Source organism: Gavia stellata, chromosome 10, assembly GCF_030936135.1.
Source record: "Gavia stellata isolate bGavSte3 chromosome 10, bGavSte3.hap2, whole genome shotgun sequence".
Classification (NCBI taxonomy): domain Eukaryota; kingdom Metazoa; phylum Chordata; class Aves; order Gaviiformes; family Gaviidae; genus Gavia; species Gavia stellata.
Genome location: NC_082603.1, coordinates 34,810,891 through 34,838,221, shown reverse-complemented (window position 1 = coordinate 34,838,221; position 27,331 = coordinate 34,810,891). Strand labels below are relative to the sequence as shown.

Sequence of the window (27,331 nt, the reverse complement as noted above, 5' to 3'; positions counted from 1 at the left end):
AGCTCTGTCCTAGGGCCGGCACAAGGACACGCAGAGTCCTGCAAGGCAAAGGGGAGAGCTCCTGATCCAGAAGTCTGGCATTACAGTTGCTCTTAAACGTCAGGACGCGACAGGCTGTGAAACACTTCGGAAAAGCCTCTCTGCCCCCGCCTCCGGGGCACAGCCTGCGCCTGCTCTTCCCCCTGCTGCAAGTGCCTGCCGGCCCGGGGCTGAGCCGGGAGGCTGCCCGCTCCTGCTCTTCCCCCCGTCAGAGGCGCACGGATCACGCACGATCCGCAGTTCTCTCACGAGCCACTCCTCTGCCACCAGTTTTCCCGAGGAAACGCATTTTAAATCCTCGAAAATGGTCCCCGTGGGGCGACGCTGGAAGGAAAGCACCCACGCATGCAACTTTGCTGACTCAAGCAAACGAGGGGAAGAAGAAAAGAAAAAAAAAAAGACGAACAAACCCCTAAACCTCCCCCAAAACGCCCAGACCTGCCCCGGTCCCCGCCACCGGGGCCGAGTTTTACGGCGGGGCGGAGGGAGCTCCCGTCTCCCCGGGCCGCCGAGGACCTTTGTGCTTCAGTGACAAAGGGGGAGCGGGGGCTGCCGCGGCCCTGACGGCAGGGGAGGAGCCCCGGGCTGGGCAGGGGGCGGGCGCCCCGGGGCCTTGGGCGAGGCGGGCTCTCGGCAGCCCGGCAGGCCCAGCCCCGCCGGGCACGGAGAGGGGCCCGGGGGCGGGGAGGCCGCGGCCCCGCGGTGAGGCGCGAGGTCCCTCCTCGGGCGGGCGGACGCGGGGGAGAACAAGGCCCGTGCGCCGCGGCCCGACCTATCGGCGGCGCCGTCCTTGCCAGCCAATCCCCGCGCCGCGTCTTGGGGCGCGCTGCCATGGTTACCGCGGGACGCGCTGCCCCCGACGAGCTTCGTCGCCATGCACGGCCCCGCCGGCGGCCGGCGGCCTCCCCCGTGAGTGACCGACCGCTGGCCGGCGGTGCGGGGCGTCCCCGGCAGCGCTTTCCCTGCGGGCAGCCCGCGCGAGGGCTGTCCCGGCTGGGGGCCCGCGGCGCGGCTCTCCCTCAGGCGGCTCCAGCCACGGCGGGCGGGGGCAGGCCGGGAGGGAGGGAGGCGCGGGCGGGGTACCGGTGTCCGGTCTGAGCGGGCAGCCGGCGGCAGTGCGCCACAGCGTGCCGGTGTAACCGGCCCCGCACGCAGCCACAGGCTGCATCTCTTGCCCCTTTATTGCCACATCAGTTCCCGCCTGTAAGCTCAGCCCCAGAAAACCGAACACGGGTGTAATGCCTTTCAGGCTTTTCTTTTACAGCAGGCGCTGCCCACCCCCCTGCCCACCTCGTTCCGCCTGTCACCGCTTAAAAAAGCCTCCTCAGAAGCCGACTGGAGATTTTCTGAAGAAATTACATTATTTGAGGATGATCCCACTGAATGGTTTAGATCTTCTGAACCATTCATTAAAGTTAAGAGACAAGTCATTTGGTGATCGTATTCAGTTGTTAGCGTTTTGTTGATTGACACCGAACTCCTACGGCTGATTTCAGGGTAAGACAAGGATCAGGAGCAAGTTCTGGTAGCCAGAGACGGGCGAGCATCGGAAGTGGCATCTACGCAAACAGAGCAGCAAGTTGCAGAAGCCAATCCGCGACTTCCGATGGCAGAAGTGTGGACCGGGGGTCCCTCGTGGGTAACAAGTATGCCCTACGGGTGAGAAGCCATTTACACTATGACAACATAGTTTTAAATGCGAGTTATCGCGGATGTTAAAAGTTGTCGGAAAGGAAGTGGGAGAGGGAGGAGAAAAGAAAAGACATGTCTGAAGTTGGAAGAGCTGTGGAGAAAGAAAATGGTCCAAGACCTTAACCCCTTCTGAAATGAAGATTATTAGCATCCAAAAACAGTCTGCAGGAATAAAATAATCAGAGTAACAGTTCTCCTCCTAGTATGAGAACTACATGCTTTCAAATCTATGTGATATGTTGACTGTAGCACCTGTATGTCTTTACCTAAAGAAGATTCCCATCACATAATCCGAGAGTTGTTTAAAGACCTTACTGAATACCTTCTTGCAATAGAATATTCTGAGCAGCATAGTAAAAAAAGATGCTTAATTGTTTCTCTCATTGCTTTTGCTGTACCGTTAATTTGACATGAATAGGTGCAGTCAATAAGCCACTCTTGGTAGTCATTACAGGACCAACAAGCCAGAAAAGACAACTGGGTTGACCAAGAAGTGGCTCTGATACAGAGACGAACATAGTTTTTCCAGATATTTTGCAGCCGTTTCTACAAAGAGAGTTCCAAAGAAGTCCCAGGCAAAGGCGACAGCCCTCTCAAGGCTGAAGCCTAAGGGGAAAGCCGGAATGCAAACCCCCTCGCCCCTGTCCGGGTGTATCTTAGGCATCATTTGCAGAGAGGGGTTACCAATCTGTTCTGTCAGCATCCTGCCTGCGGTCTTTTGTTCCAGATGAGATAAAATGCTGCAAGTGTCATCACTGCCGCTTCCTTTGGGAACACAGTGAAACTATTATCATTATTTCTTCAGGTTTTTGATGACGAAGGAAAGGATGTGACACCTCATCCACTCTTCCATTCAGATCCAAAGACTGTTGCACCCAGGCAAGGCAAGCTCTTAGCATCAGGTGCTTACTTCGGGGCCACAGGATCTGCTCTTCTCTCTTCTGTTGCCATGCATCAGACACCAGGAGGGAATGCTAGTTTAGCTTCGCTCTCAAGGTAAGTCAGTATTGTGTCTCTTAAATCCTGTTTTGCAGGGTACCTACCCTGCAGCGGCCACACATCTGCTCTTCAGAGAGGCTGGGAGCTGGAATAATAGTGCAGGGCTAGTAACTATAGTCTGTTGTCAAAATACAGAAACGTGCCTGTCATAGTCATCATTTAAAATTGGACGAATAGTAACGAAGAGAATAAATGGAATTAGTACTCGTGACTGTGCCAGAACTACTGCTGAAATGGTAATACACACAGGTGAAAGCAGACTGCAGCACACACTGCTGTGATATTGCTAATTTTATTCAAATTCTCCTTCCTGAAACACGTTTTTGTTTAACATACCAGAATGGACCATTTTTAGAGATGGTGAGGAGTACCTCACAGTTCAAAAATGCAGACATCCAAACTGCAGGTTTTGTAGAGGTTAGGCCTGCATACAAAGTTATCATAGAACGTAGACACCAATAAGTGACAAAACACTGTCCTAAAGGTAGAGGAGGTTGTGTTCTGGTTGTCTGAGCAAGGCTGTACGCTGAGAAGGGGCATTTGCGGCTCGTTAATATACTCCCTTTAGCTACTTCAGATGCTCTCTGCCTTTCCCAAGCTTGTTTTTTCAAAAACTAGAATTTATCAGTATCTGCTTAGCTGTGGGTATGGAAAAACGCTTTGGAAGCAAAAGGCCTGGTTTCATGGAAGAGTTACAAACTTATTTTAAAGTATTTTGTCTGTTTTAATGATACTTATTAAGTACAGACAACCCTTTTTTCAAACTTAACTCTTTCAGTTCAAATATCAAAATACTGTTAACATAGTAAGACTCCTCTCTTTTAAACTGATTTAAGCAAGTTGCCTCTGTGTGATTACGTGCATCTGCTTCAAAAAATGTTCTTATACAAAAACTTTTGAGTTAAAACTGCTAAATTACGTGTTTCACTACTTACTAGCTTTCATTGACAAACCTTCAGTACAGAGGGAATAAACTAAGTCAATGGACTTGAGACATTTTATCTTCGGGCTGACAAATTCAATTCAGTCATGCAAAGGAAGGTAAATAACTATTTGTGTTTAAAATGAAAAATAATGAACCACATCACTTTACCAAATGGTATGTACACATTCCAATTGTTTGGAGAGGAGATGCTATTTATTTAGTCAAAGGGACTACAAGACTAGTAAAGTCAGCACTGGAAAAAAATGCAAGTTAAAGAAAAGCTTTATTTACTGTTTTCTTTGGCAAAGTTAATGCCATTGTGATTTCTGAGAAGAAGAGATTGCTCTTTAAGAACTGTCTTTTTGCCACGTTTCCTAGGCTGGCTATTACAAAGGATAATCCCAGAGGTAGGGATATTAACCGGGAGCAAATACACACAAAAAATGACTTAAAAATACAAAGTATCTCCTGAAAAATAAACGCATCCTTTTTGGAGACAAGAGCTCTTCATTTACAAGACAAAATGAAATTATTTAACTTTAGTTTTAAATACAAATCTTAAAAATTGCCTTTTTCAAAAGCCTTTGGTATATTTATAATTGTTCACACTTAGCTTTTGAGGAAGAGAAAATCTGCTGAAAAACCTCCCAACTGTACCTAAGTTTTGAGTTTTACTTCTAATTGTCAAAGCTATCCCCTCTATGAACATTACCTATTTTTTTTAACAAGCTAATCCCTTCAAAGGAGTTTCTTGTGCATTTCAAAGACATTTCCGCATGTGCAAAGCACCAAAGGATCTAAATTCTGGTTGAGAACAGTGCTATCTGTGGGCATGTGTTATCACGCAGTAGGTAGCCAACACTTCACGTTACTCTATGCTAAGAATGAACCCAGGAGCTCAACAGCTTCTTTTCCATTAGCTATTTAATGCCTCAGGATATGCCGTCAGAGGAATTCTTCCTTTTTAAGGCTTTTTCAAACCACTTCATGATTTTCTTTCCTAAGCCTTCTATGACTTCTTTTACAATGCAAGCATCACTGAATGTGCTCTTACAGTCTTCTGTGGTTTATCCTGATAATAACGCTGCTATTTTTCTAGTGCTTTGCTAACTGACATCTGGACTCTCACATACTGTTTCTGCTTATTTCCTTGTTACTGAAGGACATATGGAAGCAGCAGTACTTCTGTATCAAACGCATCAAGAACTGAGTCCATACTAGATGAAATAGTAGAACCTGGCTCTCGACGAGACACGACTGTTAACTTACCTGGTAAAGAACATAGACTGTATAATTATAGATTTAAACTGTTCTTTGAAGCACTGTGATTTGTGAGACACTGCAGTCAGTGCATGCAAGATGCCCAGCACTTCAAAGGAACTCGGTGCCTCTCAAGTTTTGGCTCCTGATCATTACAATACTTTTAGAATTAATTTGTCTTCTTTTAAATTTAGAGCAGAAAAGGTCTCGCTTGTTAACCTCATACAATTTTTCAGATGTGCGGGTGAGGCAAGAGGAGATAAAAGAAGAACTGACAAAAGCAGACTTAGATAGGAGAGTGGATATTTACCTCACAGAGACGGAAACTATCTGGATATTGGATATGCCATCTACTGCGGTGTCTGTAGAATCAGAAGATGCTGGAAGAGTTCTGTATGTATCTTGGTAGTTGTGTACATGCACGTAGTATGCTCGGCACATCCAATTTCTGCTGATCGCAAAGTCCTGAACAGGCTGCTCACATGTAGGTTCACTGTTCTGACTACTACAATCTGTCATTTCACCTTTGTTTAAAGCCGTATGGGGCTTGAGTCTCTCTTTCGGCAAGACAGCCTAAATGCCTTACAACTCCATCTTGTTGATCGAACTCATACTCTCTTTCACCAATAAATTAAGACAGATTAGCAAAAGCAGAGGATGGTGACAAGAGAACACACGGCGGATGGGGGAAGAAGAAGACAGAGAAGTGTGGTATACATGAATTACACAATTTCATTTTGATGAAAACAGTGAGAAATTGCAAACCTCGGCATTGACTCTTGTGTGTAGCTTTACAGCTAATAATTTCTTAGTAACAAAGACATAAACAAACAAGGCAGGCCTTGGCTTTCTCGGAAGCTCTCCACAGTGCTTCTAGCTAGAAGAAACCTCAGCCCACCACACGTGACCTTGCCTGTTAAAATATTGTGTCTCCCCTTAGTTGCACCTAGTGTCTCCACTTCAGAGTCTCCTTCCTGGACTACCGTGAACTTTGGTAGGGAGTTAACCCGGAACACAGTTTTTTGGCTTACTCCCAAGAGCTGACGGGGACAGAGCACAGCAAAGTTCTCTCCATGACGGATGTCAGACAGACAGACTTGTCACACAGCTTTTGTAGACGCAAGCCCCAAAGCCTGAGATGCAGCGTACTGCAGTTGGCAAGTCAAACAACTTAAGTGAGGTTTTTTCTGCTAGTATACACACAAAGTTCACGGTAGGACTCCAACCCCCACTGTCTGTGAATCACACTGGTGTGATTTTTGGGAAGAAAGAAGAGGAAGAGCATCCTGTGAATCAGACATAGCTGGCGTACACAGCACGTACTGCCAGCTGTATAGGAACAGACAGTGACTCTTCCTGAGCACAGAAACCTGTTGGTAGACTAAGACTGGGTATAATCTATGTCTGCCATATTTGAATATTGAAACCAAAAACATAGAAAAAGTGACACAATTCCCACTGACCATTCCTACAGAACCTGAGGGCTGGATGAAATGTACTAGTTTCATTTTAGTCTCTTGGATGCACTGCTTTTCACTCCCAAGTGATGAGAGCTACATTTCTGAACTCCTCTGAATTCCACCAAAGTGCAAAGGTAGTTGGAGTAGGGATTTCTGCTGACGCCTACCCTTACAGGCCACTTCTGTTTTAGAACAGCATCACAAGGTCAGAAAGAGATGCTGAAAGACGATACGTAGAGTGAAATAAAACCCAGCAATCAAAAAACCCTGCCAAGCAGTAAATTTATGACATGGAGTATCCCCTCCTGTTCAACTTGTGGTTAAATACACTGAGAAGTTGAATGCAAATGTTTTTCAGAAAGTCAATATACACTTGTTTGTTTTTTTTTTTAGGGAGCGGAATAGGATTTATGTTGACATTTGCAAAAATAGACCTGGTAATGATCGCTTTGTAGAAAAAATGATGCAAACCATTAATGGCGCCGCAAAGAACAAGGAAGTGCAATGTGACAAAATCATCATGGAAGATAAAGGTAAACTTTCTGAGTACCATGTAGGAAAGGGTATTTACTAAGAACGGGCTCTCATTTACTACATTGTACCCTTGGCAGTTGGGTTTATTATCACATTTACTTTACTTGTTAAATATTTATTTGGGAAAACTCTAGCACACAGCTAGATCGTGGGACCTCAGAAGACTCCCCGCACACAGGTGAGGATACTGAGGAAAGGGTTTTTTTCTTTCTTCCATCTCTAAACAGGGGAAGATGTTTCCTCAACTTTCGCTTCCAGAGCTTGAAGTCCAGACAGGCTCGTGTGATTTGTGGTGGCCTTTTCTGCCCCTCCTAAAACCTGAACATTGGTGCTGGTACGCTGTATCCGTTGCAATAAAATAGTCATTACGCTAGCTGAGAGCTGCTGTGTCCTGCCTGCCTCAGCACTTCACAAGCACAGCATGCTTCTTAGGAGGCAGAACTTCACCTAATACTCAGCTACGCTCTTGAAATATGAAAGGACGTAGTTCCCTTTTTTCCCCTTAGCTTTTCAGTGATGCTGGTCTCTATTTCTATTTGTCATAATGCAAAGAAGACAACCTCTGTTACAAGATTTAAAATCTTGGGGAAAGCAGAATGTCTTGGCCCTCTCACAAGATAGCTGCAATTCTACAAAATGCTCAACCTCAATGCTCTAAACAAAATTGTAGAGGAGTATCTAGGTTTTAGATGCGCGTGCTGAGCTTTGCCTCGCTATGGACTTTTTTTTGTGTAGGAGGCCAAAGTAAATCCCCCCAAAAATGGGGAGTGCTGTTCCAAACATTTTTCCTTTGTGTTCGTTAGTGTATGTAAAATGAGTGAAAAAAAAAAGAAGTAAAATAGACATTAATCTGATTTGAAAACATATTGTCCCCTTTTTTATGTACCTTGAGCATCAGCAGGGCTCATTCCAACCTGTGTTTGAAAAGCTGAGCACACAAAGGCAAGGTTACGAAGCATTGTTTCACTGGGAGATGGCCCTGCTGAAGGGAAGCCACACACCCAGAAGACCCTGATGCAGCTGCTGCAATCACACAAAAGCTGTTGCTACAGCCTTGTCCGCCCCCCAGTTGGTTTCAAATCCCCTCTGCCAAAGAGTTGGGAGCATAGTACAAAAAGTAAATCTTGTTCAGCTGTACATAGTCCTTTATAATAACGTACCGATACAAGAGACTTGTATAATACAGTGTAATTCATTTCTAGGGATGATGGTCACTTCCTGGGACTTGTACGATTCATTTAACGTATCAGAAGTAGAACCTACGTCAAAAGCAGAAGGTAGCAGAGCCACAACTGGGACAAGCAGCAAATCTTATACAACTAAAGAGCACGATCAGACTATGTCTGTCTCTTCTGACAGAGGTAACATTTTCCCAGCTTTACATTTCTGCCATGTTTTCATCCTTCTAAACTATGCATATCGCTATGTTGTGTAGTGAAAACAACATGAAGAAAATGCTTGGTCTGCCTGTCTGGCACTTGAAAGAGAGTTTGCTAAAGAATCTTGGACAGGTCTGCACTGGGTCCTTTTTTGTACAATGCCATCATAAATGATCTTAAATAAAGATAAATAGTGACAAAGTTTGCTGGTACTAACTTACTTAGGACAGTAGAAGCAAAACACCAGTTGCAAAAAAATCCAGAAGTATCTCACCATACTATTTGAGCAATAAAAGAAAACAAAATTAAAGCAAGAAGAAATTAATAGTGGGAGTATTTTTTTTATGACGATAGTTTTCTATGCTTTTTGCAGGTGGAAGAGGAGGAGACTTCTTATTCCCATGACTTTTATGTGCAAAGTATTATCATGTTAAAACTGTTTTTTCCCATATTATCTGTTGTCAGGCAGCACGACTTCTTCTACAATGATTTCGGAAAGTGCTGTTCTTGCCAGAATCCATGAAGAGGAGGAATGCCATTCAGAGGCTATATTAACATCAGAAAACTTTCAGCAGGATTTGTTTTTCATGGAGAGGATTCTAATGGAGAATATTTTTCAACCCAAACTTGCAGCTTATCGGCAGTTTCCTGTCCTTACAGGTTTGTTTATTTTTGGCTACCCTGTTTGCAGCACAAGGCTTTGCATGCTATTGGAAGTCATGGAGTTATGTCCCTCCTTGAATGTCCTTACAGACGACAAGTCATTTAAGAAATAGACAAAGGAAAGGAGAGTTTATGAGATGACAACATGAACTTTGCAGTTTTACACTCACTTTAGCAGATATCCCTACCATACTTGGTGGAAGGATTGAGTAAAGGAGTTCTGAGCTGCCTCATCTCCCCTTATCACCACAAACTGAGACTTACTCAAAATATTAGTCAAACTTGTTTCCTGACAGTTAAAATACAGATTAATTCTGCTACTTCTCCAACCATTTTTTGCATTGGAATGCCTTCTACGGGGTTTTTTTAAAAATTTATTTTATAAGGAGACTGATGGTAAACAGAAGCCTGATAGACGTTCAGTGTCTAACATAAAGTACATTCATTGCAGACTGTAAGAGGCATTACCTGGACCCAGGTGCTACATAATATTTTACTTTTTACAGGACTTCCAAGTTAACACAGGGATTAAAAAAAAAAAAGGCAGATGAACACTGCTTTTACTGTATTGTACCTCTTCGTGTCACAGAGAGTTTCAGTTTCTCAGGCAATGAACCTGTTATACTCTGTCACTCTTCAGGAACTAGCTACAGCTGGAGCATGATACTGGCCAGGAGGACTTTTGTTCTGACAATATGGCAGTTACTGTGTTCTTATTTTGTTAACAGTGATCTGAGATCAATTTACGATTTGCACATTCCATAAAATAAAGGGGTGAGCAAATGCAGTCTAAAAATATACTCTACACTTCATTTTCCCAAGTAACGAGCAACTTGTTACAGCATCATGTAACTTAGCTACGGTGTTACAGCATCAATGCCCAAGTGTGGCTCTCTAAAATTTGGCATCTAACTTGAAAAAATCCCTGTTTAAACGAATTTTTAAATAGCAGAGATTAGTAACATTCCCGGTGGGGGGTGGACATAAATTCATAACTTGTTGCTGGGTAGCTAAATCCATTCATTAAACACCTGGAGCATAACTGGCACACTACAGCTTGACCCAGCCATCTTCTATGTCCCTATCAACATTTTAGCCACAGTTTTAGAATTTAGGATGTCTTAATTCCTCGAATCTTCACTTGATTTTTTTTTGCTGCAAAATATTTGCTGAAAGGGCAAATTTTTCTTCTGATGTGAATGACTGGAGTTAGATAAGTGAAATGTTACTGCCCAGACTCTACCATATTTGTGCATTTTAGATCCCAATGTTACATCAGACACTAGTGGAACAGCAGCAGCCATGAAAGAAGCTAAACAGGAAGAGCATGACAGGGAAAAGAAGGATAAGGAAGAGCAGAAGGAAGCATTCCTTGACCTATCAGTTCTCTCAGATTTAAATAAAACCCCAGAAGAAATTGTACCTCCCAGATTGGAACGGCTGTGGTCATATATATGTGATTTAACTAATAGTCACAGCGTGAGCAGTATGGCTTGGAACAAAGTAAACCCAGTGAGTTAACAAATCGCTTCTTCTAAGCTGTTTACAAAATGGTATAAGCAATTGTTGGTGTAAATAAACTCCTGATTCTGACGTACTTTGTTGGGAGGGATCTCAGAGAGGTGGATTCATCCCTACAGCCAGGTAGGTTGTCTTTGCATCCCACTCTCTGTATTTTGTCCTTCCATATAACACTATTGCTACATTATTCTACAGGCTGGACAGCTGTGCTAGGCTTTTCCTACAAATGTATCACAACAGCATTAATTGGCCCAGAATTTAATATAATTGGTCCAGATTACCATGGGCAGTCACCTGAACAACAATGTTAAGATAATAGACTTGGTCTGTTACAGAACTGGAAATTGAGATTCAAACCCCTACTACTAAATTTTATCACCATTGATGGAGTTTAATCATCATAGTTTAGATACAACATCTTTGTTTCTAACAGTAATCTCCCAAGAAAGCAGCTTTCATCAAACTTTAAGGATAAGATGCATAAAAACAGGCACAGATTTCTAAGCAGCTGGCCCAAGTTTATTTAATTCAGTTTCAGTGGAGGTGAGAATGACTCAGACATCTCCACTTTCAGGGTACTGGTAAGGCTCAGTTTTTCCAACAGAGCTCTCTTATGGCCACAACAAAAATAATGAATGGAAGGAAGGTAAAAAGCAGGTGAGGATGAGAAACATAAAACCAGTAAGATTGCCCCAAGGGGAAGAAAAGAGAGAAAATAAAGACCATTTAATAACGTTAGTACACCAGATCCCCAGACATTCTAAAGTTGGACACATTTCTAGACTTGAGTCTTAAAATTATAGGGCAAACAAATATCTTCTTTTAAAGTGTTAGTTTCACAAACTAGTTGCTTCGTGTAGGAAAAAGAAATAATGGAGCTGAAGACTAAAATTTTCCTGCTGTTTCTTACTTCTGTTTATGGAAAAGAATGAATGGAATTCATTGGTCCCCACTGCAGAGAGCTAAAAGCTAGGAGTTTGAGGTGGTCACTGAAGCTCCTTTTACAGCTAACGTTGAGAGAGAAAAGTAGAAGTATTATTACGTATTCCATTAAATACTGCACATTAAAATATAGTTATAGAATAATGTATATTCATCTCTGGAAAGGGACATATTTTTATGATGGCCAGGGAGGGGGATTGCAAACACAAGTGATAGTGACTATGAACGCACTTTTAGTTGAACCCATTTCCAGTATTCTAGAAATTCTGAAATTCTGTTTTTCCTCTGTGTTATTCTACTTTGCATATGACATGAGCATTATTTTTCCGGACTTTGCACAGAGAGTCACTCTTAGCAGAAAGTTGTCTTTTAGAAATATACTACTGAACTTCAAGTTAAACTGAGATAGATCTGTTAATCTGTGCTTTTAGGATCTTTTAGCTGTTGGTTACGGAGCGTTTGATTTTAAAGAACAGAAGAAAGGCTTGGCTTGCTGTTGGTCATTGAAGAACCCCATGGTAACGAGCAGCCAGTTTGTTTTCTTTCTTTTTCTTCAATGCATTTTTCTGCTATACTATTTCTGCTTTATTGATTTCCCTCCTCCTGTTTCAAAAAGCAAGACCTAGCCAGTAAGGTTGAATTTGCTAGCCGAAACCACACCTTTCTGGAAAATCGATTCCGACCGCAGTACCTAGTGATGTGCTCAACTCTTGACCCAAAGAAAGTGCCTGTAGGAAGCAGTTTAGTTTCTGTGCCCATCTGTCCTCTGAACTGACACTTCCAGCAGAGGTGCTGACTGTACTGGCGGTTTGGTAACACGGACATCTGTTCACAGGAGCTAAACTCATTGCACACAGGCCACCAAACAACTAACAGATGGTTACAACTCTCAGGTAGTACCAGTCTATGCTAGGCAACTTAGCAATGCAGATCTCTGTCTTCCATTTCCAAGCCCTAAAGCAACCTACCCAAGACTGTAAATCTGTTTCGTTATTACTGTGGGTAGACCCAGGTGTGTAGAAGTAATTTTTTAGACTGCAAAAGTCTTGAGCACAGCAAATGTGAAAATAAATCCATTTACCTTTTGGTTTTCCAAACCTACAGACCATTTGTTCAATACCTCCAAACTCTCATTACAGAGAACATATGTATTTTAAATTTAAGGCTTATCCTTTTCAATCCATGTTCTGTTGTACCATGAAATTCTGTTAGGCTGAAGGAAAAAGAAGTATATAATTAAATATAATTATGTAATCTAACTTCTCATAATACCATCAAAAAGACAGTAGATTTCATAGTTGTAACATTTACATTTTTACATATCCATCTGAAAAGTGATCCTTTTTAAACTAGCCATTTTTTAAAAAAATCTTGGAAATCTCCGTTACAGAGCGACAGTAAAAAGCACCTGACTGCCATCAAATTATACAACTTTAGTTCGATTTGTTCTACAATCTTCACTTGGCCAAAACTGTGTATGAGACTAATTTAAATCCTGCAAAGTCAAGTCTTTGATGCATATTTATCACGTCAACAACAATCAAATACTCTTGCAATTCCCTAATGTCACCACGGTCCTCAAGTCCCTAACGTTAAGAAGTAAGACCTGGCATGCACACTGAAATACAGTTCTTTGCAAACTAACACTCTGCTGTTTCCCATTTCAAGGGCTTGGTGCAGTGACTCTAAGGATTTAATCTTGTAAAAAACTGAATCAGTTCTTTGGTTACATGGAGAAATTACATGAAAATAGTGGTTCACAGATTACCTGAAGTACGTTAGATTGCACCTTCAGCTAAGTTTCTGTAATTGGAAAGGTACTTACCTTCACATTACAAGATCGAAAACAACTGGAGAAATTTTCCAAAATGCCTAGTTTGTTTTTAAAAAAAAAAAAAAAAAAAAAAAAAAAAAACAACAAACAAACAACCAAACAAAAACCCCACACTGTACTCACGTAGCTGAATCTTAGAGAACTTGATTTTTAGGTATTTGGTTTGGATTAGGCCCACCTAACTTATTGTACAGTGTCATATTTCTGCATAGTCTTTATTTTTTCCTAATTTTATCAGTTGCAGCAAGAAATAAACTGAACCATTTAGCATATAGTACCTAATTTCTGTCTAGAAGTGGTCACTGTGGTCACCAGCACTTGAATTTTCCAGCAGAGCCTGGCAATTCAGTATCCAGTATTGAGAAAATTGAGGTAAATTAAGAAAGCAACTTAAAACGTTCTTGTATTTTTCTACTGGTCAGTGGCCAGAGCGTATTTTCCGGTGCGAGCATGGTGTTACTGCTTTGGATTTTTCTATGGCAAGCCCGAATCTTTTAGCAGTTGGAATGTACGATGGTTCTGTCGCAATCTATAATGTACGGAGCTGTAAGGACGCTGCACTTTTGGACAGCAGGTAAGGCTATGATTTCCCATCTCCTCCCACCTTGGTCACGTCTTAGCAAATAACAAATAAAAGAATATCCACAACTGAGAAGCTGAGGGAATAGTAACACCTTGGTAAGTAAGGCTTGTGAATGCGCAGGGATGTTGCACAATTTTGTCATTTCCAACTTTTGTCAGGATCTTCCAGTTTTGACTGGAATTGCCTACATAAATGCTAAATACTCTCAAATACTAGAAGTTTCTGGAGCAAAACTGCAGACACAAAAATTTATGGTAATGCATAAATGCCTGGAAGGGACAGAGTGGGCCAACCGTGCTTTTCCCATCCACCTGTTCACACTGATACAGCCAAATCCTCAGACACTGCCACTGTCCCTCTGTACTGCCATCATGCTCTATTCTTATTCCTGCCGATAAATTACATTACTTTTAACACCACTGGTCCTTATTTGGGGTATGAAACTCTCTGTGCCATTGCTGTGCATATGAAACGAGTTCCCCATGTTGGAAAGGAGAAACAAATGAGTACTATGCTCTGACTTTTTAAGAAAATGCAGCAAGTTACCACCACGCATCACTTTATTCTCCATGTACTAACTAACTAGGACAATCCTGACCCAGATAATAAATCCTTATGGGAGACCAGTGGTAGCTTTTGGTGTTTTCTCATTGATCCCACTTGCCAAAAACGGAAAGAATATCAGAACAGATGAGGAATAAGCAGTAATTAAGAAGAAAATGAGAGAGAAGGGATGATCGGGGAGACATTTGCCTTGAAGGCAACTCCCCAAGTCTAAGGCAGCCTCCTACAAGGTGCAGGTTGATTTCATGACTTAGGTATCAGTGAAAAGTATGTCAGCACATTAAACAGTGCCCTGAAACTAAATATCAAACATGACTGATAAAAGAAAAATTTTCCTGGAGAAAACAGCCCATGTTTAGATTTTTTTTTCCTTTTTTTTAAAGAAAAGCTAAGCAATATTTCTGTCATAAGACTTGACATTCATTACAAAGTGGAAGGTTCATTATTTTTCACATATATTGTCTTGTCTTTGTTCATATATGATTTATCATGAGCATCTTTTGTCCCAGTGAATCCTCAAATAAACATACAGGTCCTGTATGGCAACTGAGGTGGGTGGAACAGGACAGAGATGCAACAGGAGATGGCAAAAAAGAGAGCTTAATCTGCATCTCAGCAGATGGCCGAGTGACCGAGTGGCTTATACAGAAAAGACTAGATTGCACTGGTAAGCATCTTCCCCTGAAGCTTTTCCACAGAGGGATAATACCTGACATTGCAATTGCTTCATTTTATTTCAGGTGACATTCTATATACCAGTTATCGTATACACAACAGTTAAGAGCATTCCACAGAAGGATGAGTTATTCATAGCACTGTCACATACCCCTTTGACAAAAACTCTTGCTATTTGCACAGATCTGATGAAAATAAAGCGAACAGAAAGTGAGAAGAAAAAATTACCAGGTGAGAAAGAAAGGAAAAGTGAAGCTCTGATCTCTCGACAGGCAGCTGGAATGTGCTTTGACTTCCATCCAAAGGTAGGCTCACAAAGTCCATCCTGGCCTAAGTATTACCCAGGAGAGCTATGCAGCAGAGGTGAGATCCTCAGCTGGACCTATGTTAATATGCACTAGCCTGCACTGGTATTTAAAGCATATTTAATTCTGAAACAAATTGCTTCTTAGCTAATAACAGTTTTACACAAACTGGACGATATGGTGAACCAAGCAAGTAATCCCTTCGCGTGAACAACTCTATCATCTCAGCCATGTTACTCACCTTCGCTTTGGGCCAGGTCCTAGGGTAGCTTTCCTCTGTGTGTTGCTGAAATCAGTGCAAATTTGACTGTTCAACATCTCCCGAGTCCAGGACTTAGATGGCTGTGCTTCTCCTCTTTATCCAGCTGAGTATTTTGTCCTCAGAGTGTTTGAAGAATTCATGCATTTGCCCATGTGGGTTACAGAAAGTCGCAGATTTTCAGGAGTCAAAAATCACAGCATATGTTCTGCATAGATGGAGAACATGCATAGCAAATCTGATACATTCTGGCACCGCTATATCGACTGCAGAAACACCTCTGCAGCACACATGCAAGCAGCCCAACACACAACATCCTGGCAACTCCACCTTCGTTCTTCAAAGGACTGTCACTGCCAAACTCATCCAGTATTTTATAGATTTTTGGATGAATGATAAATAGGTCAATCCAACTTAGGCTACTTTTACCTTTCTTTCAGGATACTAATTTTTATCTTGCTGGAACAGAAGAGGGTCATATCCACAAATGTTCTTGTTCATGCAATGAGCAGTTTCTAGAGACATACAGAGGCCATAAGGTGAGTGATACATAGAAAGAGTAATGGCAGCAGAAACTGTTCAGTTAAGTTCACAAATGTAATAGTTTCTTTGCTTCTATTTACTACACAAAACATCTGCAACAAAAGAAACCTGAACTTCTTTTCTTATATGAGGAATTAATTTCCATAGCATAAAGCATCACAGTCTTACAGGATTACCTTCTACACTATAAGGACAGTTTTTAAGCAATTTATTAAATCTTGTACCATAAACTGTTTTAAAGCTTCAGTTCTGGCTTTATTTTAAGAAAACAATCAGTAATCTGATTGTCCTGCAAACCGCAGTTAAATTGTCTTACCTCTCAGAGAAAGATGGCAGAACTTTAATAGCCCCTCTTTTCTTTGAAAGTCTTTGCGTCATCCAAGAAGCTGCCCTTTCAGCATCAGCTTCTCCTAACAACTGGTGAAGAGATAGAATCAGCTGAATGCTTTTAATTTTTAAGATCTCTCCTGTCTTATCACATCTGCTGCATCCTGATTTCCTACGGGTACACATAAAACAACGCTGGTTTTGCTATTAAGGTCAGAGGACAGTCAGGGATTTCCATGGAAGGTCACTATTAAAAACCATCCTGTGAGGCTGTAGCTCTAGAATAACACAAAGTTCTTTTTTGTTTCTTCCCCAACACCAAGGCTCCTGTGTACAAAGTCGCTTGGAATCCATTCAGCACTGACATGTTCCTAAGCTGCTCTGCAGACTGGAGCATTATTTTATGGCACCAGGATTCACAGACACCCATTTTAACTTTCAGTTCTGCCACCGCTTTTGTTCATGACATTATGTGGTCTCCAAAATCAACCTTCATATTTGCAGCAGCAAATGAAAGCCAAGCAGAAATCTGGGATCTTAGTGTCAGCATGTAAGTAATTACTGTTCTCACAGAAGATTCTGAAACTTCATGGCACAAAGGGTACACATTATTGCCTAATCAGTATTGTTATCAGATCATGACAGCTCTATGCCATTTGCTTGCTTAGTTATTGAAAGTATTGCATTTTGAAATACTCATTTTGTAAAAGCAGATGGAGGTTACCAGAGAATTGTGACTGTAAGAGAAGCCGGATGCCTCATGGAACTGATAAAGGGTTAAACTGCTTTTTTGCTGGAGAAATCATAGCTTCTACCATTGCCACAGTTAAAAGGAAAAGTAACAAAACTGAGCTACTTTGGACCTTTTATAAAGATAAGATGGTCAGAAGTTCAGATACTTCTCATGTGTTCCCACTACTGTAAAGTACGTGCACATCTCACGTGCAGTTTCGTTAATCTGTGGCCTTGTACTATGTAGTATTAATGACAGTATGGAGCCAGCAGTGAAGTAGGAGGCCCACCAAACCTTGCGGTAGCAAAAAGCAAATTATTCATATAATAAAAATATTAACACACACCCCATATTAGGCATGGGACAGATTTTAGACAAGCAGGATATCTTAGTTAATAGCAGCTGGAGTTTTTGTTCTGGTAAAGACAGAATCAAACAGACCAAACAAAACACTGCCTCACTTCTCAGTTTTTGAGATAATCTAGAAAATAAAAGGTAAAACATGCAACATTTACCAGGCCTGCATTACTGCTGGACTTTATGTGATGGTACACTCAGGCGAATGCAACATTACCTATTAATTCTTGCCTCTGCTGGGTTGCAGCTTGAACCCCGTGGTCTCTTGCTTTGCCAGCCCAAGAGTGAAATTCACATCTGTGCTCTTTGCTAAGAACACCAACTGCCTTCTGGTGGGAGACAGTAAAGGAGAAGTCAGTGTGTTTGAGCTGCAGAACCTGGCTGCTCCCCACAGTGATAAGGTACGATTCACTAGGAAAAGGTGGTAGTCCTCCGAGGCCTGCACGCTTGTCTGGTACTTCATTCCTCAGAAAGGGGTTTCTGTTAAAGATCTCGCTAATAATACTGAAATAGGTGGAATCAGATAGAATTCCATAACCAGATTAAAACGTGAGGTGGTTCCGGCTCTTCTGCATGCCATACCACTAGAAACTTCAGGAACAGGTAAGTCAACATCATACTTGAGGTTTCACTTGATCGCAAATCCAGAGGTTTGCCACAGCTGGATTTGTGAGGGACACTCGGGGCAAGGGCAGGGAGGTGGAGCTTCCTCTAAATGCAGCCTGCTGGTGACTGGGTTTGGCAGAATGCCCTTACCTGCTGACAACGCAGGAACAACGTGTCCTCTCCTGGCCACCAACAAGGTGGTCTCATGTTGTGGGTGTCAGCAAACCCATTAGCCCTTTGGCTCTGTATTGCCTGCACCCCCTTAGAAACCACTACGTATCCTAGCGAGGGCTTTCCTGTCCTAGACGACACGTGAGAATTTGACTTGCCTTACAACCAAGTTCCTTTCCAATCATACCATTGCATAGATTCCGCGTCAGCAGCAGTGTAAAAGCCGACTGATGTCAACTGTGAATCCCTTCGGTTCACTTTTGCATAAATCAGTGCTAATTTATACCAAAGCCCCACTGGGCCCTCCTTGCCTGCTCCAAAATCCTGATGCCACCCTGGGTACTGCAGCACCAGGTGGACCCCTCCTCTAGGAGCTATCTGCAGGTGGCCCGCAGCCCCGAACAGCGCTGCTCCCTTTGTCCTTTCAGCTTTGAGCAAGTACCTTTGGCTTACTGGACTCGGGTTCCCAATTTGTAAAGTGGGACTGCTACTTTTTAAAATCCCTACTGAGTTACATGGTGCAAAAAAATAACTTAGGTTGGAGAGAATGAAAATGCTGATGTTAATCTAACCTTCAGTCTTAGGGTATTAAGCATTAATAATTCACAATTGTCAGCATTGCATATGGAAACTGGTAATTACCAGCCTCGTTTGCCAAGTGCTGTAAACCACAGAGCAAAAAGATGTTTCCCTTAAAAACTGAGGCCATTGTTGTTAAACTTAGAAAATAAAATCAGTGGGTTTTTTCCCTACAAATTGCCATGAAGCAGCCCAAGCCCTCTGAGCAGAGAAATTCTTCAGTTCATAAGAGTATAGGGATAATTTTCCTGATACGTCACCAGAACAGGACTAAAAATATCAGTGCTTAATTTCACAGGCTTTGGGCATGTGGCATAACTGGTCACCGAGTCACAGAGCCTCGGTAGTCAGAGGGAGCCCCGCTTTCCAGCACCATCCATTTCTTTCACCCCCTTTTCTGATAACGGCAAAGTCTTCCTAGGCTTAGGTATGTACGAGGCCTAGCACGACAGGCTCCATTCTACAGCTAACGCTAAAGGGAGGTAATTATGTCACAGGCAATCACACCTAAGTACAGCTACCATACATGTATCATCTTGAAAATTAATTTCCTTTATAAACAAAATATATGTTTGTATGCTGCTAAGTATGATGCTACAAACGCAATCCGAACAGACCTGCGAAAAAGTGCTGTTTTCAAGGAGCACTGTTAGAGGTAGTATTAACACAATTCCAGAGAAGAACCAGCTGACATCATACAAACCACCCTGGCCTGCCTTCCAGATGCTCACTGCACGAACAATTCTGTTCTCCGGTCGTAAATAGGAATTTTGGATCACTGCATGTTTTATACTGCAACTGCACTGTCCTACAGCTCTTTTTTTATGTCTTGGTTTACAGGTTGATACCTTACATAAGATAATTGGTCCTGCTGTAGGTATTTCACAGAAGCTAAATGATACCACTTCTCAGTTGGTAAACGGCAAGAAAGGCTTATTGTAGTATTAACAGAAACCGATTATTCTTTTTCAATCATTAAAATTTCTCTTTGAAACCACACTGGTTAGAAACTTCTTTCAAATGCTCTAAATTTCCCCCCTGGAAGTCCCCCTCACTAGACAGACAGTATTAATACACAGACAGCCTTCCCTATAATACAGATAAGGTGATAGAAAGGTCTCCGTAGTCTTCCCTCCTTGGGTTTTTTCTCCTTGTTTTCTTCCTCCAAGGTCTTTTCTCCTTGGGTCACTCAAAAAGCAAAAATGCCAAAATCACCTGCTGTATAGGCCACTCCATAATACAGCCTAAGGCCTTACCAGATGTAGTCTGTATCTTCCCTGTGAAACCATACAGTAAATGAAAGGACCTTTCATCGGATCCATCTTGCCTGTTATTCCATAAACCACAGCTGAGGGTGAAAGCTGAGCTTTGAGCGGCATCAGTGCTCTGGTGAGCTGCAGATCATCCCACACCAGCTGAAAGCAAAGACCAACTCTTTCAACCCCTGGCAAATTAGGATAACGTAAAATCGCAGCTTAAATTCACTCTGTCGCACACTGATGCTTTTCTGGAAGCTCCTCACACGAGGTAACAGTGTGGTCCTGGTTCCACCCAGCATTGCCGGTCAGAAGCAGGCAGCATTTGGCTGCCTAGGCTGTCTGTTTCGGGGGCAGATCAGAAGAAATAGAAACAAGCACCCAGCAAGCCACCAGCTGGACCTTGGGGTCTCAGAGGATTCTCAGAGACTGACTGCTCACAGAAAATAACGAGCATCTCTACAGATGAGTAATTAAGAGTAAGATCTAGGCTGCAGCCCTATTGCCCGATGGGTGCAGCAGGGATCCCCCATCCATCAGCTAGGCGATACAGAAGGGTGGCAGTAAAGCGCTCTGCCTGCCAACTGACGGTGGCAATAGTTGCCTGCTCTTGAAAGCATTATGTAGCGAGACACGTATTTTATAGATGTGGAACATTCAGACTTTCTCATTAGCCTGACAATAAATGTCCAATGTTTAAACACATCGCTGAAGTTAAAGATCATTTGTGATGCATTAACATTCACTTCCTTCTGTGTTCTGCACATTTTACAGTGAACATGCAAGCTCACCCTTGACATAAAATTAATCTTTGTGCATTTCAAAGACAGACACCCATTAAGGTGAATCACGTGTTAATCATTATTACAAATCTGAACAAAATACACCATATATTTTCCATCGGTGGTCATGACTGTTTACTTACTGAGGCTACTGGTAAAAACTGAGCTTTCTGTCACGGCTGTAACACATCATAATTCACCCTGCGCATCGTGTAAACTAATTAACTGTGACATTATGGTGCTGGAAAACACTTGTGGTGCTAGGAAGTGCTAAAGATCTCCAAAGTTCCTCCTGTATTTTGTTCTCAAACACAGAATTTCTGACCTCATAATTGACAAATTTTCTCCTTAAGGCATTTTATTGCAAGAATTTTTTATAGAAGCTTACAGGAACTGCAGCCAGCAACATCCATGGCAGCATAACCAATCTACTAACCTCTGGTCCCAGAGCACAGTAACAGCTCCACGCTGCTTCAGTGAACCCACTTCTGTCTCTTGGATATTACCAAAAGGAAAAGGATGGCTGGATGCCGATCCGTAGCTATTGTGTGCTCTGTTTAGAACCTCTCCCTCTCTTTTCTATGCCTTTTTGGACAAGGGCCACGTCCACAGACCTCGCCGCCGTGACACGTGAGCCGCGCAGCTGCAGTGGAGCTACTCCACTGCACCCAGGCATCTGCGAGGCAAATACCTATGGACGCAAGCTGTCAAACGACGACATCGCTCCGTACAGTTTGTTACAGCCAGTTCACTGTGCTCAAACGCCCCGCGTGCTGCAAGATGATGTCCTATCACGCAGCACGGTAGGATAGCGAGGCATCTGCAGGCTTGGACACCTACATTTTGCCACAAAAACCCCTCAGTATGTGATTTTCCCATGAGTGACTGCCCGACGCCGGCAGATTCCTCTGAAGCGTCCGCAGTTGCCAGCTTGATGAGGGGATGCTTGGCAAGAGAACAAGGCAGGGGTTACGAAGAGGTATGCAACTGCAGACATCACTGGAAATTGTTAACTCCCTTTTAGTTTGGGATCACTAACGGAAAAAGACCTGCCGTTGCTTAAACTGCGATAACTGGCACAGCTGGGCAACGGGCTGTGGTAGCACAGCTGTGTGGGAAACACACAGAGACAAAACCCATTTATCTACAAATCACATAATAAACACCCTTTCATTTCTGCAGAACATACACATTAACACTATTGATCTAAGCCCGTACCCTATAAACATGTTATACTACTTGTGTTCCTACAGTAAAGTAGTTACCTAGCCTTAAGAAGTCTTTAACACCTGACCGAAATCCCAGCACAAATCCCAAAGCACTTAAAACATTACCGGAAACAAGCGATTAACTTGTTTTTAGCAAACATTAAGTCATCCTCAGAATGAGCCGTTACCCAGTGGAGCGGATGGGCCATCAGTATAAACGAGAGGATTTCAGCAGAACTCCCCACCTTGGCCTCGTGGCTCCCTCCCACCCTGCCGACAGCCAGCCTCCAAGCACAGTGTCTGCAGAATGAGGGGCAGGGTGCTGGCGCTGGCCCTGCTGGCTCTCCTGATGGCGGCACATGAAGGAAAGGGCCAAGGAAACACCGTGAAGCTCTGCGGGAGAGACTTCATCAGAGCCGTCATCTTCACCTGCGGCGGCTCTCGGTGGAAAAGGCATTTGACCGATTATCGCTACCTGTTTGGTAAGTACTAATTGATGCGTTACAGGCTCCTCGCCCCCTGCAAGGTACACCTAGCTCTGAGGGGATTCGGAAGAACCAAACCACCTGCGGGCTGTGCTTAAGGGCAGAGCTCCGCCCTCGATTGCTGTGGCTCCCCTAAATAGGTGCCCCTCAAGCATGAACAGCATGGGCTTTGCTTTGAGACAGCAAGTGAGGTGGTGCAACTTGATGGTTTTTTGGTTTTTGCAGCTTGCTTAGTGTGCTATTTTGCTAAATAAAAACCATTTAGCTCAAGATTTTCCAAGTCAACCTGAGGAACCACCAGTTAAGCCCAAGGCTTTCACTGAAAATCTCTATGCCATGACATTTTAAGTGTCAGAGACAAGCCTTGCTGCAGTCAATGCAAGTTTCACCATTGTCTTAGTAGCACACCTCTCCTTCCTCACTAGAAACCAGAAGCATTATTAACAACTCTCAGAATATTATAATTAAAATTATAGTATGTCAACGATATACTCTGCAATTTAAATATCTTCCTATGGCGTTGTATGTATTATTTATTAGCACATTTTTAGACAGTCAGAAAATTCAGCCATTTCATGCACTGCTATAAATTTGTACTCCAACAGGTTAAAATAACTAGAAAAAAGAAAATAAATTAGGCAGATGACAGGAACAGAGCCTTTCTACACTTTCCATGCAGTTACATCTGCCTTTTTTGAAAATTCTATTGTAGCAGCAGCTTTAAACAAACATAAAAAGCCATGCCACCTGCAACACCCTGCCTGAGAGTCTGTTAGAGGAGAAAAACCCCCACTGCTAAACTAAGTGAGATAACTACTCTACCTTTATAAACTCCCCAAGGCAGTGCCCAATTGCACTGTGGTATTTAAAATGCACTTGGATCGCAAGCGTAATTTCAGTGGGAACATCCAGGAACTTTGAAATTGTGATGCCTTAACATATCTGCATTTCAAGAAACCCACAGGCAGTTGAGGTTAATGTGCTGGTCCAGTGCCACTGACACATCAAATCATGGTTTTACCCTTCGAAGCAAATACATCAGTGTAAGACTGATAAGGCAGCTATTCCTACAAAGAACACTCTTGAACATAAATCCATAAATTACTCTTTTTTTAACATGTTAATCACAGAATGTTTACCTCGCCTATCTACTTTGATACTGCGCTGGAGAGAAGTCAGTGATCTGATATATCTCGGTTGTTCACATCAGAAACACAGAGGGTAATACTTTCAGCTCCCTGGCTGTAGGGGGGTCTGTCATTCTAGTAAAGATAAATGTTATAAACTACTCATGATTCCATGACTTCTAATTTTTAGCTTCTAATTCTTATGCGACAGAGAGTGAAAATCCCCTGCCTTTTTCGCAAGAGAACAATGGTTATGCCGACTTCTCAACCTACCCAGCCCAGAGGTTGGAGACCGAGAGCGAAGAAATCCACAACGCCAAGCCCGAGACAGAGCAAGACTTGCAACGCGCCAGGAAAATGTCTACGCTAAAAAAGCGCGAAGTAGCCAAGTCGCTTACCACATCCTGCTGCAGCATCGGCTGCAGCAAGAGAGAGATCAGCTCCCTGTGCTAAAATGCAGCAGATGCCGACGAGGTTCAATGTCACAGCTTTCATGTATTAAAATAATCATGACATAAACCACAATTATTTCCATTGTATTCTTTAAACACAGTTATTTCAATTATATTCTTTAACTGTAGCTTTATTCTTTGGAGTACACTAGGAATTAAAGGCTGAATGTTAAGTGCTGTAGTGCAAACCTGCAAAAGGCTGCAGTGACAGTTCAGGTTGTGTTGTCTGGATTCCACAAAGTGTTCACAGCGGTTTAAACTTTCAGTCACGAGTACAAATATTTCTTCCCATCTACCTCCTGTTCTAGTTTCAGCTTGGCACATAAAATGTAATAAAACAAGCAGTTTATTATACACTTGCTCTCTTACTTATGAAAATCCAACAGCAGGTTTCAGCCATGAAATGTGGGTAGCACAAAGTCTTGTTGTCGGAATCAGAATAAAACCCACGCAGTGCAGATAGCTCTGCGCAGCACATCACGCCGCAGGGCCGGTCCGTCAGACCCCCCCACGGCGGGGGAACGGCTGCAGCAGATGTGACCCGCTGCAGAGCCCACCCGGGGCACCTCTGGGGCCGGCAGGAAGGCTGGAAAGGATCTCTCCATCCCCCAGGCCGGGCAGAGTAACTTGCAGCACGGAGCTACTGCGGCTCGACAAGACACAGCATCTGCAATACAGTGTGTGCACGGAGCCGGGGCCACGGGGCCTGGCACGCGCTTAACTGCCTGCAAACGCCATTTAATGGTGATATTTTTAAAATGCTTTTGGTTTACTTTCCAAAAATGCGGTTTCTACTTGGGGATCACATAGTGAGGGCAAATTCAGGGAGAAAAAAGTATTACAGAGATACCTGGTTCTGAAAGCAGCTAGAATCAGGTGCAAAAGAGCATGTCTCAGAGAATCACTTCCCAGAGAAAGCTCTGGGAAATACAATTGTTACGTTCACTGCCAAAAAGCTTACGGTAACCACATTTCAAGACAGGTGAAAGTCGCCTTGGTCCTTCACAACCGTTTTTCAACAACAGAAACTGGAAGAGTTAGGCTGAACACTCATTTCTCCTGCTCTTAAACTCAACTACCTCCTTATTCAAAATAGACAGCATAGACATTTGCAAGAGCAAACAGTGAAGTGTTCTTGAACACATACGACGAAAACGTATCGCTCACAGGATCCCACAGGCACCTGCTTCCGATTTGCATGCTCTGCTCATTCAGCTGCCCAATATGTGTCACCACAACAATCTTGTATCTCGGTATCATAAGGTCTTTTACCCGAGCTTTAATAACCTGCAAGAAAAAAACACATTTAGACACAAGTAGCGAGTTGTCTTTACAGGGGACGCTCAGGGATTTGGTTTTCTGGGACAGACACGTGTAAGCACTGCACTGTAGGGGCCTTGCAACAATCCTGGTGACAATCCTTGAATTGCAGCATTTGAAATGTGTACTGCAAACTCCCCCAGCCCCGCAGACAGGTGGCACGTACACTGCTGCAGTTGTTTCAAAGAGAACCAACACTTCCATCTGCTAAAAACAGGCACACCTTCCCGCTGGGCTACTGAAGTGTGAGCACAGATGTTAAGTAAGGAGTTACCGTACGTGAATATCGTATTCTCCTCCATATGTGTTCACAATTACCTGCTGATTACAGGGGGGAAAGGACGAGCAGACAGCACCGCTTTTTTAATGCCGGTGAGCTCTTGTGGGCCAAATCAGCTGAAAGATTAAAGGGGTCAGGACAGTCTTTCCTCAGCAGCATCAGCAAGACTGGATTTAACCGACAAGGAGCTTGCCCACGTGTTGCTGTGCAGAATTCAGCCCCTATCACAACTGGCCTATTTTGGAAAGGTCTGATACATACTTAAAACTGATTAATGGCATTTCTGGACAGGGCAACCACAGCATGGAGTTTTTACTGAACCGTGTGCTTGGCCAGAGCCACCGCCGCTCAAACAAACCTCATCATTACCTCGTATAAGCCCGCACCTGTCTCAGACCAACCCCTGGTGCATCTTGACGGCCTCCTCCAGCGTTTGTTTTACACTTTATATTTGGGGACCTTCCCGCCCCAGTGGCCACCTCCCTGACACCCCATCGAGGCGTGAGGACAAAATGGCCGCCCCACCCCTCGAGCGCAGCGGTACCTCAGCGATGTCCTTCGCCATGTCCCTGCAGCGGGCCGGCTCGTAGGGCTGCTCCCTCAGGCAGCTCCCCAGCACGTCCTTCAGGATATCATCCACAGCCGCCACCGGGAAGCGCTTGGCGGGACCTAAGGGGCAGGGGGGTGAGGTTAAGCGCGGATTTCTGAGGGAAAACCCACCGCGCTGAAGCCAGAGGAAGGCGCCTCGGAGGTCCCCTCGTCCCGCCCGAGGCGCCCGGGACCTACCCGAGCGGGGGTCGCTGCCGGCCGCGCCGCCATGCATCGCCGCGCCGCTGCTGAGAGGAGGCGGAAGGGCGGGAGGGCGGCGGCCAGCGCCGCACCGCGGCCGCCGAACGGCGGCCGCGGTGCGGCGCTGGCCGCGCCCTCCCGCTCCTGCGCGTTCCCGCCCAGCCCGAGGCCCAGAGGCCGCTCTCCCCCCGCGGCCTCCGTGGATCCCCACGGACCTGCTGTGTCCCGCAGCCTGCGTGGGTCCCTGCGTGTCCCTGTGGCCCTCGCAGGTCCCCACGGCTTCCACGGGTCCCCACAAGTCCCCCACGTGTCCTCGCGGCCTTCAGGGGCCCCCGCAAATCCCCGTGGGCCCCCGTGGGTCCCCACACGTCCCCGCAGCTCCCTTATGTCCTCGGGGCTCCTGAGGGTCCCTGCAACCTCCACAGGTCCCCGTGGCTCCCGTGGGTTTGCACAGCCCCATGGGCCCTGTGGGTCCCCCGAGCCCCCACGGGTCCTCACGGCCTCCGCAGGTCCCCACATGTGCCTACAGCCCCCACGGATCCCCAAGGCTCCCACACGTCCCCATGGCCCCCCCACATGTGGTGGCTACAGCCCCCATGTGTCCCTATGGCCTCCACAGGTCCCCACACGTCCCTATAGCCCACACAGGTCCCCGTGACCCCCGTGGATCCCCATGGCCTCC

The 27,331-nt window shown here is 44.1% G+C and overlaps 3 protein-coding genes across 3 annotated transcripts; 2 read left to right on the top strand and 1 right to left on the bottom strand.

Moving 5' to 3' along the window:
- The first annotated feature begins 913 nt into the window (after window positions 1-913).
- On the top strand, window positions 914-18,022 carry DNAI4 (dynein axonemal intermediate chain 4). The gene is made up of 16 exons (XM_059822227.1): window positions 914-948; window positions 1,536-1,698; window positions 2,537-2,610; window positions 4,818-4,943; window positions 5,165-5,308; window positions 6,769-6,908; window positions 8,112-8,250; window positions 8,758-8,948; window positions 10,213-10,463; window positions 11,846-11,932; window positions 13,671-13,822; window positions 14,905-15,062; window positions 15,254-15,375; window positions 16,075-16,173; window positions 16,828-17,054; window positions 17,842-18,022. The coding sequence occupies exons 1-16, from the start codon at window positions 914-916 to the stop codon at window positions 18,020-18,022; spliced, it is 2,289 nt and encodes a 762-aa protein (XP_059678210.1).
- A 4,481-nt stretch (window positions 18,023-22,503) lies between these two features.
- Window positions 22,504-24,261, top strand: INSL5 (insulin like 5). The gene is made up of 2 exons (XM_009819933.2): window positions 22,504-22,678; window positions 24,020-24,261. The coding sequence occupies exons 1-2, from the start codon at window positions 22,504-22,506 to the stop codon at window positions 24,259-24,261; spliced, it is 417 nt and encodes a 138-aa protein (XP_009818235.2).
- Window positions 24,262-24,900: 639 nt separating this feature from the next.
- Window positions 24,901-26,683, bottom strand: DYNLT5 (dynein light chain Tctex-type family member 5). Its single transcript, XM_059822168.1, has 3 exons — window positions 26,647-26,683; window positions 26,405-26,529; window positions 24,901-25,547 (listed from the first exon to the last, which is right to left on the bottom strand). The coding sequence occupies exons 1-3, from the start codon at window positions 26,681-26,683 to the stop codon at window positions 25,344-25,346; spliced, it is 366 nt and encodes a 121-aa protein (XP_059678151.1). The 3' UTR covers window positions 24,901-25,343.
- Between the last annotated feature and the right edge of the window lie 648 nt (window positions 26,684-27,331).